This window comes from Tetrao urogallus (genome assembly GCF_951394365.1).
Source record: "Tetrao urogallus genome assembly, chromosome: 9".
In the NCBI taxonomy this organism is placed as follows: domain Eukaryota; kingdom Metazoa; phylum Chordata; class Aves; order Galliformes; family Phasianidae; genus Tetrao; species Tetrao urogallus.
The window spans coordinates 15,627,990-15,647,862 of record NC_136822.1 but is presented as its reverse complement, the minus strand read 5'-3'; the positions used below and the strand labels follow the sequence as shown (position 1 = coordinate 15,647,862).

Here is a 19,873-nt window from a genome sequence, read left to right as displayed (position 1 = left end):
CTGCTCTCATAGCAGCGAGGGACGGCACAGGTCCGAGCAGCGGCTGCCCTGCAGCGCGATGCCAGCGGGGCACGGCAGGCACTGGGGCTTTCCGGGCTCCTCTTCAGAGCTCTCCCCTCAGGGCGCAGCTTAGCGGCCTCAGCTCCCGCATCCTGACAGGAAGGGCCCCTCCACCGCTCGCTTTCGGCGCTGCACGGTTTTTCTTTCTTTCTTTGTTTTAAAACCTTTTTGTTGTTGTTGTTGGAGAAACGGCATTTGCTAAGGTCAGCGAGGAGGAGGAAGCGCCAGCCGCCCATCTGGCCCCTGGTACCGCCCCGAGGGGCGGTGCCAACATGGCGCTCCTGGCCCTCACCTCACGGTCCTCAGACAGCGGCGCAGTCGTTGCACTGCCGGTGGGCCCGCCCTCTCCGCCGAGTGGGGGCGCTGTGATTGGCTCTCAGCAGGCGGAAGTGGCCCCGCTTCGCCTTGAGTGGCGGCGGCTTGGCGGGAAGCTGCTGCAGGGCGCGCGCGGCGTTGGGATCGTGCGCGTCGTGATGCGCTGGGTTTAACGACCGCGCCGAGCTGAGGGGACGGCGAGGAGCCATGCAGGCCTTCCTCAAAGGCCCGTCCTCCATCAGCACCAAGCCTCCAGCCGCCAAGGAGAGGAGTGCGGCGGGGAGCAGCGGGGAAGGCAAGAGGCTCAAACCCGTCCCCTGGGTGGAGAAATAGTAAGGGCCTGCCGGGCTGGGGGCTGTGGGGCGGGTCGCGGCTGTAGGTGTCTCCGCTGGGAGACAGTTGCGCTCCAGAAATGAGCGCGGGGCGGTGTTCTATGTTCAGCACATACGGCTGAACGTAAGCTGAGCTGTCGGGTCACCGCGGGGAGGCAGACCGGAGGCGTCTGGCTGAGTTCCTGTTGGGATTCTGGCCTCGGCTGCGAAATTTACTGTAGCTTATTGGCATCGACGTCATCAGGAAGGGGAATGTTGTCTTTCTCAATTCCCATTCCCGCAGAAACTGTTTGGTAATAAACCGCATTTGATGTCTTTCTCTTTAGTCGCCCCAAAAACGTGGATGAGGTCGCTTTCCAGGATGAAGTTGTTGCTGTGCTGAAAAAGTCCTTGGAAGGTGCTGATGTGAGTGCTGCCATAACGTCTGCCTGAGCACAGAACGTGTAGGCAATGGTGGGGACTTCCCTTTTCCAGCTTGGCTATGGCTGATTCTCCAGGCTAATGAAGTGACTTCCAATGGCACGTGGTGAGCAGTGCGATGTCTCTGCTGCTTCCAGCTTTCAGAGCACTGTGACACATTGGAATTTTTCTGAGAAATCTGAACTGGTAAACTTCCTGTTAATAGTGTGTGCAGAAGCTTTTGTTTTCTAAATGTTATTCAGCTGATGCTTCTGGCATTTATGACAAAGAGTGGAGGGGAAACTTTTCATCGAACAACTTAGATTGCCAGTTATTGCTAATCAGTTCGAGTGATTTACTAAGAAAAAGCTAAACGTGTTTCTTGTTTTTGTGTTGTTTTTTTTTTTTCCCACTCCTACTCCCCAAGTGTGGAAAATCCCTTCCTTACGTGCATGTTGACACTTCTTTAGCTCCATATTTCACCTAGAAGGGGTATTCTTGTGCTCCAAAAATGGCTCTGTTTCTGTGGACAGCCAATGCTAGCTGAACTGGTTGGTAAGGATGTTCCAAAAAGAGCAGTTGTGATGTGGATATCTGCTCACTGAGAGCTATAGAAACTATGTCAGGCTTTTCAGAGAGTTATGGAGGAACCCTTTCACTTATTTGTACTCTGATGTGCGATGTGTATCCATAGTCTTTGGTGTTTGGAACTCTTACATTGAAACAATTCTCATTTTGATTAGCTTGAGACTGTTTATACCTGAAAATATTCATTTAATCAGAACATGCAGAAGCTGAAGTATTTTATATTTGAGTATGGGGGTTAAAATGGAGCTGGGATGACGGAATTGGGAAAGACTTGTGTAACTTATTTAGTCCATGTCTCCAGATTCAGTTTATTTTAAGGACACGGTTATGACCTTACTGTGTAACGTTGCATCCTTGAAAATCTAGGTCTCAACAGCAACGCTGCTGTATTTTAGTATTTGTATAGTTCTAGAAATTAGTAAGGCACTGTTAATGGCTGAGGAGAACTGAGTTCTGTCATCTCTTCTGTCTGGACACATCAGTCTTGCAGTGTTGCTTAGGTGATGGGTTGTCAAGTTCTATTTTGAGCAGCAGCTATTTAAAACCCTTTGCTTCTGGATCAACCACGTATCTCCGTCATGAGCCTTGTGCACTTGTGCTGACTTTTTGCCTCCTGGGTTGAAAAAAGGCAAATTATAACTCCTTTCTATGGTGGCTACAGGCTCTGTATTTTACGATAGCTACCCAAGCTCAGCAAGCCATTTGAGAACAAAATTGTGAGTTGTTCAAATATTTGATGCTTTCAGAATTTAGATGGTTTTGATAATTCTTGAAAGAACTCATTCTGTCAAAAAGGCAAAAGTGTAATTTAAACTCTGAGTGGCTGACTCTTGTGTCAGGAGTTCTTACTGAATTTGGAGATCTGATGGGATCAAAGAAACAGCTGTGATGATGTGCTAAGCTTGTGTCATGTGCTTTATTTAAACCTTACTGTTGCAAATGGAAAGTCGGTCCTCTGTTGAATTGCTTTTAAGTATTTGTAGGCCCTGGTTTTGTAGTTGCTAAGTAGGGCAGGATTTCTAAAACTGCAGTATATCTCAGTCTAGAATAGCAAGCATCTCTCTTGTTATAAACTGGAAAGATCAGAGTCCAGGTGGTTTTGAGCTAGAGACATTGATTTCTGTTTTTGTTGCTGCTTTTTTTCAGAGAAACTGACATATGTTATGGTGTTCTTTATTTTTCAATTACTAGATTATATTTTACTGATAGAGAACCTAGAAAAGTAAGAGTAGGGCTGTAATTTTGGTTTACATCGTCACTTGTGAAACTTGTAGACAGGTATTTGAGGCTTCTCCTGCTTGTGGCAATTCCCTTGAGCAGGTGGTGCCTGCAGGTATCCTGCCTTCCCCAGCAGGCCTGGAGCAATGGTTAAACCAGCTCAGCTTACAGTCTGTTAAAATTAGTGCCACAGAGTTGCACGAAGGATGAGGCTGTGCTGGTTGACAAAGCAGTGTAAATACTGGTGATAACCTCGGTGAGAAATGAGCATAAAAGGGGTTGAACCCAAAGCAGTAGTAGCAGCATAGATTTCACAAACTCAGAAACACCGATTCCTGTTAAAGCTTTTAAGCAGCTAATGCTTGTTTTGAGAATTAGTGTGAATTAGCACAGAGCCATGGAATCGTGAATCTTGAAAACACAGCTCCACAAAATGTCTGCTTGTGCAGTGTGCTGACTAACATGGCTGGGGTGAATTTTCTGTTGTCGTTTAGGAAGCATTTCCTCTCCATGGAGATTTCTTAAAACTATATATAGGGAGACAATGATGCTGTGGGGTTTAATTAGACTTGAAAAATCCTGTGTTTGTCTTGAGTACTGTTTAGTTTTCATTAGCCAGGGAACCAAGCAACAAATGATTGGCAGAAAGAACAGGGAAAACTCAATGTGCTTTTTATAATAAAGTGATGAAATTCTGCCATCCTTACTTTTCCAGCACATACACAGTTATGTTTGTTCTGTCTTACCTTAGTTTTTAAAATGAAATGCTTGTTGCATAAGAGGTCTGACTGTGGATCATACATCCCTGCATTTCACCCTGCTCTTTAGATGTCTTTGGCTTTTCTGCTCTGATTCTGTCTGCATTGCTTGCTATATTCAGCATAAAATTCTTTAACTTCAGTTGAATCTTTAGAAATAGAACATGAACCAAAAATAAGTCAGGCAGGAGAGGTTTATATTATTGCTGTTCTAAGAATGTGGAACTGGAACATCTACTGTCAAAAGCAGTTGTTTTAAAACACAATGTGATGGTTTATTTGAAGAGATATTGCAGAGATGTCTAGCTCCAGCGCTGCTTGATTTCATCCAAAATTAAATCATGGCTAACTTACAGACTTTGGTTTTTGCCTGCTTTGTTCTCTCCCTGTTGCTGTTGCTTTGATACATCTATGGGGTCAGTGGATACTTGCTCTCCTTTTCCTGGGCAACTCTTAAAAATAAATAAAGGAATTTCTCATAAAATAAATCCTCCATTCCTTTAATAACATTTTCCAGTTAGAAATTGTCTGCTTTCCCAGGTAATGTCTTGTTAGCCTTGTGTTAGTTTTACTAATTGTCCATTTGTATGAAAACGTGCGTCCTAGGAGCTCTGTGTTACAGTGGTGAGGAGTACAGGAACAGCCCTGTGACAGACAAATGAGGTCAGCTTTTGTTTTATTTCCAGCTTGTGAATTCCAGACACCCGGCAGACATCTAGTGATAAGGAAGTTTTATGTGTTGTGCTCCTGGATATTATCCTATAAATATTAGTGTGGTCTTCCCTGTGCTTCTTTCATCTTCCCGTGTCAGTGTGCTTCTTTAGTGCATTCCCGTTTCTCATCCTAATGTCATTAGTGAAAATATTTGAAAGATCTGTTAAGTTAATCTCTTTGAGAAATGACACAGTTTCTTCCTTTGAAAAATCTTTGGATTCTTTGGGTATTTGCCAATGCTATGCATTCCAGCCAGTTCTTGCAAGCATCTGTGTGATGTTGCCACCAAATAGCTTGTCTGTGCAGTCTTAAAAAGAACAACTGTTTATTTTCCTTCAGAGCACTGCTTGCAAACACCTAAAAGTGAGAGTCTTTGTATTGTTCAGCAGAAGTAGGTAGTTTCTGTCAGGTGCTCAGATTCTCAGTAGATTTTCCTGTTTTGTTTGCTTGTTTGTGGTGTTTTTTTTTTGTTTGTTTGTTTTTTTTATAAATATGCCTTACTGTTCCAGCTTCCCAATCTGCTGTTCTATGGCCCACCTGGAACTGGAAAGACCTCCACTATTTTAGCAGCTGCCCGAGAACTCTTTGGGTAAGCTAGAATTGTGTTGCATTGGTATAAGCAACAATCACATGTCTTCTAATTGTATGTCTCTGGTTGTTGCCTCTTCTTATGTCATTTCTGGAAACTTTCTCATATATTCTTACTCAAGAATGGCTTCATGTTCTGCTTCAGTTCTAACATCAGCTGTCTCTCTCAACCCGGTTAACTCATGGTTACCATCATGGCCAGCAATACATACTTGAGTTTAACAGCCATGGTAACCCTGTGTACCTTTAACCAAGTGTTCATTAGCAGAAAAGAGTATGAAAAGAGACGGTTTGCATGTGCTGTGCTGAACTTTGTAGAACTCTAGTTTTGACAATTTATTCAGTAAGCTGTTAGCTAAACACATCTTCCTTCACAAAATGTCTGTATCTCAGTCTTTCTGTTGCATGCATTGAGTTATGGCAGGAAGTAATCCTGGGGCTCAGACCAACTTTCAGCATGTTATAGCTCTTGTGAACTCTGTGTACTTTCACTACGAGAATTATAACATGTTTTGAGAAGTGTTTCAGCCTGATCAATAAGCAAAAAATGCACAAGAATGCTTGTTGGTATAATGGAATCTAATGCTGATTATGGTGGCTCTTTCCCCTCTGTCTTCAGTGTTTGAGAGGATAAATTCTAGACAACTCTTCATTATGTGATCATCTGAATTCCCAGAACTCAAAATCCACTGTATTCAGTTTTATTTATTTTAAATCAGAGGTGCAGCTGTATGGTAGTGCTGCTAAATTCCACCTGTTTTATATTTTCTAGATGTTTACTGTTCTGTTAGTATTGCAGTGCAGACCACCTCCAGTGACCAGACCTGGGAGATTTAACTGTTTCTTCCACACTGCTCACAGCATATAAGTAGGACACACAGTACAGTGCTCTGTGGTTATCAAAACAGCTTCCATTGCTTTTTCCTGGGTAACCGTTGTAATTTTATGCTTCATTGTTTTTGGCAGCCTGGGAGTCAATTTTAAGAACACCTAATTGAGATTCATACAAGGTGTGAATGATTTCATCTTTATTGTGCTGTACCAAAGTAGGTTATAAAGTAATACTAGCAGAAACAATATCTGGTTCAAAAGGGCTGGAAGGATTGTTGGTATTCTTTGTCACACACTGTTACAAGCAATAACAGCTAATGTGCTGCAATAAAAATGTTACAGGCCTGAACTATTCCGACAAAGAGTCCTGGAGTTGAATGCCTCTGATGAGCGTGGGATACAGGTGATCCGTGAGAAAGTGAAGGCTTTTGCTCAGCTCACGGCATCTGGAAGCCGAGCAGAGTAAGTGCTGAACCTGAGCTGGCTCTGTTTGATGGACTTTCCTGCTTAGGACAAATCTCATGATTGTTTTTATTCAGGTGAGCTTCATAATTCTCACCCTGCTCTGAAGTGAGCACTGCAGTTGAGCTCGCAGTGCGTGCAGTACTCTGCTAAGCTTTGACTTGATGTAACTTCACATAAAATCTGACTTACTGATATTTTAACTTGACTGTGTGTCTCCTGGATAACAGATTTCTTATCTTTCAGTGGTGAAGTTTGTCCTCCTTTTAAGATTGTGATCCTGGATGAAGCAGACTCTATGACCTCAGCAGCCCAGGCAGCCTTAAGGCGCACAATGGAAAAAGAATCTAAAACAACACGTTTTTGCCTTATTTGTAACTACATCAGCAGGTGTGGAAGGAATTTGTTGCTTATTTGAACTTGTTACTCTTCTTCCTACTCAGTACTTCCTTTTTTGCTTTGCTTAGGTTTCAACTTATATATTATTTTATAGTGTTATGCTTTGTTTCTGTTTGCCTCCATAGCTTCATCTACATGAATGTGACCATGTAATCATTTGGCAAGCATTTTTCTTTTTCAGAATAATTGAACCTTTAACATCTCGATGCTCCAAATTCCGTTTCAAACCTTTGTCAGACGAAATCCAGCAACAGAGGCTATTGGGTGTTTCTGAGAAGGAAAATGTGAAAATCACTAGTGAGGTGATTACTGAGTAATATTATTGTTTAATCCGGTGCATAACTGCATTGCAGCACAAGGACCTGAGCCAGCACAGCTTTCCAGACTTCTCAATTGTACTAAATATCATGTTGAAAATAATTTGGATGTTATTCTCACCACACAGATGGGGGTGGAATTTTCAAGGTCATCTTAAAATCAAACTGTCTACCAGAGTAGATTAGGGGAAAAACTGTTGGGCTTTTTGCTTTATACTGAGTAACTGAACTTAAACCCATACTTCATTCTGAAATATCCAGCATGTGTTTGCAGTGCTTACAGCTGTATAATTTGTGGTGTACCCAGCGCTTATGCTTTCTGGATTATGCTGCAGCTACTCAAGATTTGTTAATCACAGTGAGATTTTAAGGCTGGCAAACACAAGTAGTGACAAAAGAAATGTTCTGCTAGGTTATGTTTGTTCATTTGTGTTGTTCAAATCTGGTACTTCAGTTCTATCTCTACCTCTTCATACGGGCTGAAGTGCTAGCTGTAATTCACTCCACTGTGTATCACTTTGCACCTTCTGAATATGTTGCTTCACAAAAGCCACGTGAGTAATACAAGTTGCCACAGTTAAAATACAAATACAAGTGTGGGTAAAGCAGTGGATCATTGTGTTACTGTGCACTGCTGTCCTGAGTTTCGTTTCAGTTATGAGACAAGTAACTTGGGAAAGGCTTGGTGACATTTGCGGCATAAAATCCTGGTTGTGAGATCTTCTCTCTGCATTAGGTCTGCAGTAGCATTTATATTAGCAGATAGGCCTGGTCTGGTATTAAATAGGGAGGTTGGAGGCCCTGCATGTGGCAGGGGGTAGGAGATTTGTGATCCTTGAAGTCCCTTCCAACCCTGGCCATTCTGTGATAGGTTGCACTGTAACTCATGTATTGAGGCTGTCTGTGACCATCTGCTTCAGGTTTGTCTGATGTTCTAAAGTCAATTTGTTGAGGAAGTCTACTGTATCTTAATTAACAGTGAAAATATAACTTAGCATTTTCTCACGTGATCTTTCAGGCAATATCTTACCTTGTTAAAGTGTCAGATGGGGACTTAAGAAAAGCAATTACTTACCTTCAGAGTGCCACTCGCTTGATGGGTGGGAAGGAGATCACAGAGAAGACTGTTACTGAAATTGCTGGGGTAAGCTTTGTTTTACAGCTTCTCCTGTAGTAAGTCTGATATTGTTTGTGTATGAAGTATTCTTCCTATCTCTGCCTTTGGTCAAAGTTCCATTAAGACAATGGTTTTATGTATATTAGCTTTGTCAGTAGGGTTCTGATACAAAGTCCCTCAGGATTTAAAGGACTGCCTGGTTCTACACACTTATTACAGTGCAAGTTAATACCAACTTCTGTATGTAAAGGGAAAATGTAAAACATGCTTAATTTGAACCTGAAGTGTTCTCTCTGTGAATGCAAAATATAATGCCTTGTGTAGGACAGTAGGCTAGAATGTCTTAGTGCATGTGGGTTTTTTTGTCTGTGTGAGTATGTAGGTTGTCACTGGATGGTTTGGAAATACCATGGAGGAATGTCTTTCAGTAGCAACGTGCTTTCAACTTGATGCCACAGCAGGAGTGTTTCTCAGGGTATCTGTGCAAATTGGCTTTTTACAGAAACAGCAGAGATTTCATCCAGAGTGATATAGATAATATTGACAGGGGGAGCAGAATTCTGGGAGAAAATAGCTTTTAAAAAGCTGATGTGAAGATGTTTCTATGGCAACGAAACACCCCTAAAGCAAGAAATGTAAGATTAGGACTTGAAAAACTGAAAAAGTGAATTGGCTTTAATGATGGACACCATTCCTTTGAAGGTGTCACTGTAGTGACTGATTGTGGAGGCTGAGAGGAATGGAATGGGAACAGGCAGTGGCTACTGTGTGTGTTTCATAGAACAGTTGTGGCTTTTCTTTTACATTTTCAGTGAACTGTTCAGTTCACACACAGCATCTGGCTGTATGAAAAGAGCTGGAGTTCACTTACAAGTAAATGTAAGTCATCATTTCTAAGAAGCCTTTTTAGCCTTCTAAGAGTTATGAGGCTTCTTAGAAAGAAAACATAATAGGAAGGAGAAGCATAAAATTCCATTTGACAGCTTATTGAATAGTACTTAGTTCAGCAGAAGGAACACAACTCTGCATCTCCATAAAGACTTTCAAGTTTTTGGTCATACAGGCCTTTCACGTGGTGGGGTAATCTTAGGACAGAAAACAAATAAAGAAGCTTTGAAAGCAGACATTCAGCTGACAGGAATGATGATGTGTAGAGGGGAGAATGTCATCAGTACTCCCTGCTCTGAGATAAATAATGGCATCTGTCAACTTTTCTCTTCCAATTTATTGACTGATCTTTTTCAAGGGGCTTTTTTTTTTTTTTTTTTTTTTTTTTTTAAATATTGTCCCTATTGCATCATTGGAGAGAAAATTGATTTGCTGTGTTCCTTTGGTGCAGTACGGTACAGAAAGCATTGCCTGATAAATGAAGTCTTGCATTTAGTGTCCCAAATAAATGATTGTTTTGATTTGATAAATGGCTTTGACAATTCTCTACCTTTATCTAGTTCTTAATATCCCCAACATAGAACAAATAGCAAAGGTGAGCTCTCAGTTGTTTATTTAAAAAAAAAAAAAAAAAAAAAAAAAAAGTTATCTAGTCTGTCTCAGCAACTTGAGAGTGGTGTGGTGAGTAGAAGAACAAAGTGGTCTCCTTTATGGACAGTTCATATTTGCTGCTGTAAACATCAGCTTCAGTCCTGGCTGAATTCTGAGTGCACCCAGTTGAAAGTAAGAAATGTAACTTCTTGTTGCAGGTCATCCCAAGAGAAACAATAGATGGACTGCTATCTGCCTGTTGGAGTGGTTCATTTGAGAAACTGGAAACAGCGGCAAAGGTAGAGTCCCTGAGTGCTCCAGCCTGCATATCTTTCTAGGTCACTGCCCGGTGAATCCGTTGCTACGGCTCTGCTGCTGAGAGCCACGTGGCATCACATCAGTCAGGAGGGGCGTTTCAAGAAGCACGGCTTTCACCTGATAGTATGCTGAGCTCTCCCTGCTGAGGAAGTTGTGAAAGCAGCAAAACAAGATTCCCTACCAGTTAACTGTCCTTTTCCTGAACTAAACTGATGGCATGTAGAGCTGTTAGACAAGGTCAGGCACAGCAGGAATTCATAGTGAGACGCTTAGCTCAGAGCTTTAGAATTGCATCTTCAGTGGACAAGACTAGTCTCTGAACTACTCACCTACATAGCAACACAGAGGCTGTGTTAGATGAGAAGTATCCAAATAAAGCTGTAATAAGCCTTAGGTCTTAAAATAATTCATGTTAATCTTACAGTACAGTAAGTTTGTCTTACCAACTGCAGTGACTTAAAATAGATCTTGCTGGAGAAGGCACAGGCTGCTGGTTTAGGGGGGTGGATTTATTTTCTTTAATACAAACAGAAGTTCTACTCTGAAGAATGTGAAGTTCCTAATATCATGAGTTCGAGTTTCGATGGTGATGAACTGGATCTTGAATCTAGGAGGAATCCCTGGTGAAGCTGAGTGTCCTGTACCATTCCCTGCTACAGTGGGGGTTTTGCTTCAATATCAGCACTTGGTGAACAATTGACACAATTTGAGTGCGTGCTTTTATAAAGCATGGTACTCTGTGTTTTGTACCAGATTGCACTTCTCTATTTTCCTCGACTTCTGTCTGCTTAAATGGCTTAATGGATACTCTTCTCAATATTTACTGCCACATGGCACTACTGGTTTAAGAACAACAAAATGGTATCTTCAGTAGCCATAGTTTTTAATTTAAAAGCTTCTGGCCTTACAGTTCTCTATATGTCTGAGATTACTCACTACCAGATGAAGAAAATAAATCAAAATTGGCTGCACTTCAAAATGTGAAGGCTGTGAAACTCTGTCACATGGTGCTGTGGATGCTGAGCTTTCCTAATTTTAGAGAGAGTTTGGACAGGTTCCTCAGAGGTTGCTCAGAGTGCCTCCAGCTAACAAAATCCTTGATGTGAGTTGTCTGAAGCTGGGACAGCGTTTAGGCAAACATTGCACTATGCCTGCTGTGCTCCTTGCTGCTACTTTGGGTGACTGTGAGGCAGGATGCTGGGCTGCACGTAAACTGACTTGTCCTGCACAACATCAAGTTCCACAATAGGTTCCAGTAGTGTCTTCTGGTTCAGACAGTTCTTCAGATTGGCCATTTTCCTGTGTTTACTGCTTAATTATTTCCATTTTCTTCTACCCTTACGCAGAATCTTATAAACGAGGGCTATGCTGTTGCTCAGCTCATAAGCCAGCTTCATGATCTTGTTGTTGAGAGCGAAGACTTCAGTGACAAGCAGAAATCAATCATTGTTGAGAAGCTTGCAGTAAGTTGGTAGTTTCTCTTTTTAGGGGAAAGAAGTTACTAGTCCACAGTGCTTCTTTTTTTTTTTTTCCAAGTAATTAGCTCTGATTTATACTTTCCAGTAATTCCTTGTGTAAAGCAGGTAGAACTGATTAACCACCCTGACAGTTGCAGTGTGAATGGTGCATCTCCCTTACTATTTATGAACTGTGAAGTCTTGGCCTCCTTGAGAAAGCGTGTTTTTCCTGGTGTGGGCTGAGGGGGACACGATGTGTGAGCACTGGAGAAGTTGGAGCCAAACAATTAACCAGTTGCCAACTTAGCCAGGTTGCTCTCCCTTGTAATACGGGACAGCTGGCTCATAACAGTTTGTAAAGGGCTTTAACCTCTTGCTTCTGATTGCAGGAAGTGGACAAATGCTTGGCAGACGGTGCTGATGAGTACTTGCAGTTGATAAGTCTGTGTGCCCTTGTGATGCAGCAGCTAACACGAAACACCTAGCTCCTCCAGCAGCAGTTACCTTGGTGGTTGTGGGATCTGCCTACTCTTGTATTGCTTTTACAATAAAGTAACTGCTCAGTAAATAGTCATGGTTTGATTAAAAGAAATGTGAGAGTGACCTTATTAGCTTAATGGAGTGTGGGGCCTTTGGAAAGAGGATTAAAGAAGGAAGCACTTCAGCCACTGGAGCATTTTTTACCAGAGCCTGTGACATTAAATGTAGCAGGAAGCACTTTACTGTAAACAGATTTGATGGGGTGAGTGAAAAAAGTACACTGCATTAGGCGACGAATAGCGAAGTGAATTTTAAAGGCTGTTAGCATTTGCTGTAGCCTTAAATCCATGCTTTCTTTCACAATGCACTACCCACAACTGACCCTGTTCTCAACTGCATGCAGTATGAGAAATAGAGGTTGAGCTCCCCCAGGAAGTGACAGAGCTGTTCACCCATTAGTGAGGCCCAACCATCTGCAAGAAGACTTACACTGCAAGTGAATATAGAAGTATTTTATTGAACATTCAAACTTCATTAAGACATGTGCAATATGGCAAATTTTACTGGGTTTAACCCTAACTAAGACAATAGTATGATTGCTTGCTTGCTGGGGCTTAGCAACAGGGTCCAGATCACACTTACCACTAATTAAATACTTTATTGAATAAATACATATCAAACAAAAATGCATTTTAATGCTCTTATAAAAGTTTTGAGATTTTGAAAGGCCTTTCCAATTCAATCTGAAGGGTAAGTACATACAATAAAGGAAGGTAGGCTAGTTTAACATAATTGGCTGATTTTATACAGCACTTATATCTTTTAGTCCATAAGTAAATTATTAAATGATAAAGAACATCTAATACAACCACTTCTATGGAACTAGGAAATAAATTTCTAATAAAGAAAAAATTTACAGACCCCATGACTTTCCACCCAACCCCAACAGTCTAACCCTAAAGTGGATAAAGCCAATGGCTTTCCCCACAAGAGCTCACGACAAAAAGTCGCTTCGCTTATCAAAAATCTGTATTTCTGATCCGTTATGAGCATTGAGACAAGATTCAATATATCCCCAAAGAAAGAAGCACAATGCAAGTGAATCGCCTATTCAGCAACAGCGAGCACTGCATTCAAACCATCTCCTCTCCAGGGATTAAATGAGATCAGCCACATTCATTGGCATCTCCTCCACTGTAGTATTGTAGAATGTCTCAATATCACGCAGAATCCTCTTGTCCTCTTCAGTGACAAAGTTTATAGCCACACCCTTCCTGCCAAAGCGACCTCCTCGGCCAATCCTGCACACAACAGAGAAGGCATTTACGCACAGGTTAACTGCTCCGTTCACTTAAAACACTTTAAAAATGAAGAGATCCATTCATTAACTCCTGTTTTTATCTGCCAGTGGCCAGTGTGTGCTGTGCTTACTGGACTAGCTGCTGACCGTCACCTTGGTTAGGAAAAACTAGCAGTTAGTGCCACCAGTGTAGCAGTGTCCATCCTATGGAGAGTAGCGGAGCAGAAAAGGTTACGCTTTTGGCTGCAAAGTAAGATCTTCACGTAATGGTTGGTACTGCAGTACAATGCTGACCTCCTTCTCCCTCCTCCCCTCTTTGAGGAATTAGAAGCCCACACCACATGCATCCAGTCTCAAGCACGTGGAGTACAGAGATGCTCATCTTTCAAAAATCGCAACTTCTTAGGTTCATCCAATAACATGGAACAGCACAGTCAATTTTGACATTGATGGTTTCCAGTGGGAAAACTTAGGGTTGTTATAAAGACAAAAACGTAAGCTCACTGTTCTAGGAGTCTACGTCACAGTTAATTTAGTTACACCCACCATCAGTTCTACCTTCCTGTGGACTGCCCAGCACAGCACCTCGTCAACAAGGGCTACACACAGCAATGGCTCACAGAACTTAGGGAATAATCATGACAAAAGAAATATAAATACCGACTCGCTCTTTATTCAAACTGTGCCGCTTACGAATCCACGTCCTAAATTACGTCAACGCCGTTTCTGAGCACCATCTTGTGTCATCAACTGCTGCTATCGACTCCTGTATTTTTTTACATCAAGTAATAAAGCACAGTTTACTTAATTTAGGGACAGTCACTGAAGCAGTTAAACTAAACCTAGGGAAACAAAACTCAAATTGCTACCAGAAGAGACACACCACACAGGAGAGAATACCACTGCAGAAGGAGCCACCAAGAGCAAACAAGGCACACAAAACATGAACACAATTAGTCCTCCAGGAGTGAAGACAGATTTAAACCACTAGGCTTGCTAACATTAATGTCTAGTGACTGAGCAGCAGCAGTAAAGCAAGTGAGGATTAGCTAGGACCTTAGGATCCAGCTAACAACCTTGCTGGCAAGATGCTGTGCCAATAATGGCACTGTCATCGCCTGCTACAACCTGGAACACAGGGGCAGTTCACACACCTCAACAGCACATTGATCAGCCACTGCTGAACTCAGCATATTTCTAAGTTTTCCCACTGCTTTTTAAAAATTGACTTAAGAGCTCTGCTCCTCCCTCATCTCAGGACTGTGTGCAAATCAGGGCCTTTTCAAGCGTAAAAAAGCCAATGCATTTACTTCCTGCTAGTTTGTTTTTTTTTTTGCTTTGTTTGCAGTTATTGTATGCATGGATGGGTAACACTCAGTGACAAAAGACTAACAGAAGAGCAGGTGAGGATCTGTGCCAAGTTCTGTGCAGAACGTGGCATTCAGTGTAATGCACAAACTAGAGGACAGAGCAAACTAACCTGTGAATGTAATTTTCACGATTGGTCGGCAGGTCATAATTTATAACCAAAGAAACTTGCTGCACATCAATGCCACGAGCCTGGAAAACAAAACAGGACCTTTAATGCAAGTCACAATCTTTAGATTACATTACTTACCACTTGCTTTTGTTGACTACATTGTTAGTGACGAACTACAACTGTGTAGTCCATAGTGGAGCATAGTCTTTTCTCTTCCAAGAAGCTCCAGTAGTTCAGGCTACAAGAACCTTCACTGTATTATGAAGCTTTTGGCACCACACTGAAACAAAAACATGCTCATGTGAGGTAATACTCACCAGCAAGTCAGTAGTGATCAAGACACGGCTTGATCCCGATCTGAACTCTCTCATGATAACATCCCGCTCCTTCTGGTCCATGTCACCATGCTGCAGTTAAGAACGTGATAATTACTATGGGAATTCCAGTACTGCAGACCAGAATACCTTCAGAAGTAAGAGGATGTATGAAGCCCAGCGTCCCTACCTGCTGTGGGAACTAAGCAGGTAGGGATAGAAGGAAACATTTTTATTTAAGCAGGGGGAACGATAATACAGCACTGCACAGCTATATCATAACTTATCCTGCTTTTGGTAGCGTTGCTTTTCAGTATGTACCTGGCATTTCTGAAGTTGAGTGAGAGGAACAATTCTTACCAGAGCTGAGACTGTGAAGTCCCTGGCATGCATTTTTTCTGTAAGCCAGTCCACTTTTCTTCTTGTATTCAGAAAGATAACGGCCTGAGTAATGGTCAGTGTCTCATACAAATCGCAGAGAGTATCCAGCTTCCACTCCTGAACACACAGCAGAAACAGAAATAAAAACTCTGAAGCCACGATCAATCAAACATACCCTACTGCGCACCTATAATTAGCATGACCTGGAAAAAACTAGAACAATATACAAAGTTTCTGCAGCAACTGTTGCACCAGATCTTCAGACACAGGACAACGGACATTAAGAAAGAGGTCCACCCCAGTCGTTCTCAATCCAGTGCATCATTTTTCTTCTTCTTGCGTGTACTCTACTAGCATTATTACAGAAACCAAAGCTCAGCCTCAGTTTCTGTAATTTTAGCACAGTGCTTTAACAAGAAGGTAACATTCCTGAACTCTTCCAACAAGAAGCGTAACTGATACCAACCTCTCTTTCAACGTTAATGTAGAATTGCTTGATACCCTCCAGAGTCAGTTCTTCCTTCTTCACTAGAATACGTATGGGCTCTCTCATGAACTTTTTGGTCACTTCCAACACATCCATTGGCATCGTAGCTGACAGCAGCACAACCTAGAAAGCATTGCTCCGTGTTAGCACACACCAAAGACATGACATTAGTTTCTGCTCTGTCACTCTGTTCAGGAAAACTGGAACCATTAACAAAATCAGTGACTGCATTGCCACATTTATGTCAGAGCACAAACCTGACCTTCTCTGAGGTCAAGGCAGACAGGAAAGCAACTGAGCAGTTATCAGGTACACCTGTAACCAAATCTGCAACCATCGATTCCACCATGTAAGATTCTTACCTGAATGTTAGTGCTTAGTTTCTGGAAGATCTCGTAGATTTGATCCTTAAATCCTCGGCTCAACATTTCATCAGCTTCATCCAGAACAAACATTTTGATCCATTTAGGTGCTATCAACAAAAAGAAAACACTTCGTGAAGTTTCAGGAACATACAATACTTCATTACTGAGTGCTCAGAGAAAAATCCAATCTGTACTTACAAAGGTAGCGTCTGTTCAACATATCAAACACACGGCCTGGAGTTCCAACCACAATGTGTGGAGCTTCAGCCTGAAGTTTCTGCATTTCATTGCGAACATTTGTGCCACCAATGCAAGCATGGCATGTTGCTCCCATGTAATCTCCAAGGGCCAGAATTACCTTTTGAATCTGAAAATAAAACCCTTCTGTGAGTAGCAGCTACTGGCACATTCAGTGCTACATCATTGCTGCTTATGGACTGGGAAGGATTACGTGGCTCTACAGACTATAGTGAAGATCTGCCTCTCATTTTGCCCTTCTGCTCATTATTTAGGTGTTCATTAGAAACTTCAAGTCAGAGGGACAGTTGTGAAGTTACTTTTCACTCTCACTAGTTTTAACTATCTAATGGCAATTCCCAACTACCAGTTAAGTAGAAAAGCAAGGCCTCAAAAAAGAGCTGTTAACATTTGCACATAAAGCTCTTGCAGAAAGCTCTTATGAAAGTGCCCTGCCATCTATGCCAGGCTTTCAAAGCTGCCTTATCTCAACAGTGCCTTCAGACTAAAAAACACAAGACTGAACCTTCAGTCAGAGGCTCTTCCTCCAGATATTTTTCTCAAGATTTCTTCTCTGTCTCATCTCATACATTCAGTTTTACCTTCAAAAAGAATCTTTACCACAGCACTGGCATCTTGGTATATACTAGTTTTAAAAGCAGAGCAATTTTTATGCAATCGATTTTCTACTCTATTCTGAGCTCTGGTCATCTTAACCTTAAAAAGCCAGCATTACTAGGTTACGTTATGATAAAAGTTACGTATCCTTTAAGCTCTGTTCAAGCACTCCCATTTACTAAAACAGAACATCAAGCCCTGAGGGTGACGTGGACATGCAGTGTAACAGTAAGAAAACATCACAGCATTACAAAAACAATGAAGTGACCACATGTGCACTGCAGTTTTCATGTTGCACAACTGCACGCAAGTTTCAGTAGTTTCAGAAAACTCTATTTTGGTTCCACTCAGAACACCGTACTTGAGTAACACTTTTTTTTTTTTTTGCTGAAGATGCTCCCTTAGAACTGTGTACAGCAGAGCAGCTGCTTCCTGCAGCCCTGCCCCAGCACACCCTCCAAATGCAGCACAACTCTTCAAGCAGTTAGAGAACTTGTGGGACAGAAGCCAGTTCATTTCCCCCATTACTCAACACAAAAAGGGTTCTGAATGGATATGAGTTACAGCCCCTTAAGTCTCACAGTTGTGAAACCTGAAACCTATGCAACACACAAGCAGCTTTTTTTTTTTAAACTACACTATCAATACCTGTTGAGCCAGTTCTCTGGTAGGGGCCAATACTAGTGCTTGGGTCTCCTTGAGATCAATCTCCAACTGCTGCAGGATGGAAATAGCAAATGTGGCTGTCTTGCCAGTACCTGACTGAGCTTGAGCAATCACATCATACCCTAAAAAAAGTAGGATACACATTTACTGTTCCCACACTGGTCATTCACGTTTAGTTTCATTTCATTCCCTTTGAAATAAGTGATCAGCATTACAAGTTCTCTCCATTTCAGGTCAGCCCCGAAAGATGGTGTACCATCACATCACTTGTTCCATAGAGATTAAAAACATGTACAAATGCAGAGATAAAATGAGCATTATATTCGCTTCACATTTTCTTAATCAATGTGTTACTATTGACAGTAAAGGAATTGCTCCCCTACCTTTGATGCATGGAATAATAGCTCTCTGCTGAATAGCTGAAGGCTTTTCAAAACCATAAGCATAAATGCCCCTTAGAAGGGATTCCTTTAAATTCATATCATCAAAATTGTCGACAATCTCATTCCAATTGCTCTGCAATGAAGAAAAACAAACAAGTTTTGGCCGAGTTACTCCACCCACGGCCCAGCTCCATGCATCGGGGCGGTTCGGGGACCGCGCTCACCTCAATGACACCATCGGGCTCCATTCCCTCGGGGCCGCCATGGTCTCTGCGGGAGAACAACACCGGCGTTAGCGACGGGCCGTGACGGATCGGCCCAGCAGGTGCTCTGGTTCCGTGCCAGCCGGCCGCCCCGACGCTCTGCCCAAACCCTCGGCCCGTCGGACGGACGCCGCGCAGCCCCCCGGCCTCCGCCTCCCCCCCTCCCTCCCTGGTCACCTGCTGGAGGCGGCGGGGAAATGGCGGCCGCTGCGCAGTGCGAGATCCGCCGCAGCGCCGGGCGTCAGCGCGGGAGAGGGGGGAGGAAAGGGGGGGGGGCGGGGGGAGCGGGAGCCGCCGGCCGCGCCGCGTTTCTCCCACCCGTCCGCGTCAGCAAGTCTCGCGAGAGCTCCACCCCTGGGATTGCGCAAATCGGGCACCGAGGGCGGCGAGCGAGGAAGGCGCCGGCACAGCGCCCCGAACATGGCCGCGTCTTCCGCCCGGCCCTCGGAGCCGGAGCGATCGTAGGGAAAGGGAGAAATCGGTGGAGAAAAATAAAAAAGGGGAAATAAAAGCCCGCCAACAAAAACGCTGCTCTGTTTTATCGCACAGCGCGCAGGGATGGATCAGATCTAAAAACAGCCCTTTTTCAGAGATGGGGGGTTGTAAAGATAGGCAGTACGAACGAGAACCCCGAGGGAAGGGGCTAAAGGGCCGAACGCTGTGGGGACGCGGGATGGAAACGTCTGGAAGCGGGAGGGGCCGGGGGCGCGGGGCCGGGCAGCGCGTTCTGCCGCATCCCGCCCGCTCCGCGCGGAGAAGGGGCCCGGGGCCTCCGCGCCGCGCCATACCTGCTATAATCCGCGGAGCCGCCTGACATGTTCCGATGACCAGCGCTGTCCTCAACTGAAAAGGCAAAGCTTCCGCGGCGGCCGCCTTTTATACCCGCCCGCTACCGGACTCGTTTCGCTCCGCTCTGCGCATGGATATACGCCTCACGCCGCGGCGAAAAAACGCGAATTCCCGCCGATTGAGGCCCCTCCGCCAGCGATCCCTTCCCGCCCGCTCCGTGAGGCGATCTCAGCGGGTGTTTCTCGGCCCCCAGGGGTCGCGAGGGCAGTGGAGCCTCGGACTACTTTTTCCTCCCCTCGGAGCGCGGAAGGATATTGCACCAGTGGCGGCGTGATGGCAACGCGCTCCTTCCTCTCGCCCCCCCTCCCGCTCCGCACGGGGTTTCCCACCCCGGCCCTGCTGCAGGGCGGGGGAGGGGAGCGCGGGGTGCCGCGCTGAGGGGTCGGTGCGCGACATGGCTGCGTCGTGCACGCAGAGCGCGTCAGTTGTTTTTGAAGCTTTCCGTGTGCAGTCCGGGGATGGCAGGGCAGAGCGGCTCCCTCGGGTATCGCGGGGCTCGCCCCCCGCTCCCCACACACAGAAGTGCCGGCGCCGTGCAGGACGGCTTCCCCGTGTCAGCTCCCGGCGAGGGCGGGAGGGGCCGGCAGAGAGCAGAGGAAAGGAAAGGAAAGAGCGGCAGCGGGAGCCGCCCGGCCTGCTTTATGTGGGGGAAGCGGCGCCCTGAGGTGCAAGGGATGCTGCCCCTTGCTTTCACGTTT

General features: G+C 44.0%; 2 protein-coding genes across 2 annotated transcripts; one reads left to right on the top strand and one right to left on the bottom strand.

Moving 5' to 3' along the window:
- Positions 1 to 582: 582 nt before the first annotated feature.
- RFC4 (replication factor C subunit 4) lies at positions 583 to 11,837 on the top strand (the record flags this gene model as incomplete). Its single annotated transcript, XM_079539868.1, has 10 exons — positions 583 to 707; positions 1,034 to 1,112; positions 4,894 to 4,973; positions 6,146 to 6,265; positions 6,512 to 6,655; positions 6,846 to 6,966; positions 8,000 to 8,125; positions 9,796 to 9,876; positions 11,242 to 11,358; positions 11,742 to 11,837. The coding sequence occupies 10 exons, from the start codon at positions 583 to 585 to the stop codon at positions 11,835 to 11,837; spliced, it is 1,089 nt and encodes a 362-aa protein (XP_079395994.1).
- A 1,151-nt stretch (positions 11,838 to 12,988) lies between these two features.
- On the bottom strand, positions 12,989 to 19,143 carry EIF4A2 (eukaryotic translation initiation factor 4A2; the record flags this gene model as incomplete). Its single annotated transcript, XM_079539563.1, has 11 exons — positions 12,989 to 13,133; positions 14,613 to 14,692; positions 14,930 to 15,019; positions 15,287 to 15,424; positions 15,774 to 15,917; positions 16,157 to 16,266; positions 16,358 to 16,526; positions 17,663 to 17,802; positions 18,064 to 18,196; positions 18,288 to 18,333; positions 19,115 to 19,143. 11 exons carry the CDS (start codon positions 19,141 to 19,143, stop codon positions 12,989 to 12,991), a joined length of 1,224 nt encoding a protein of 407 aa, XP_079395689.1.
- Between the last annotated feature and the right edge of the window lie 730 nt (positions 19,144 to 19,873).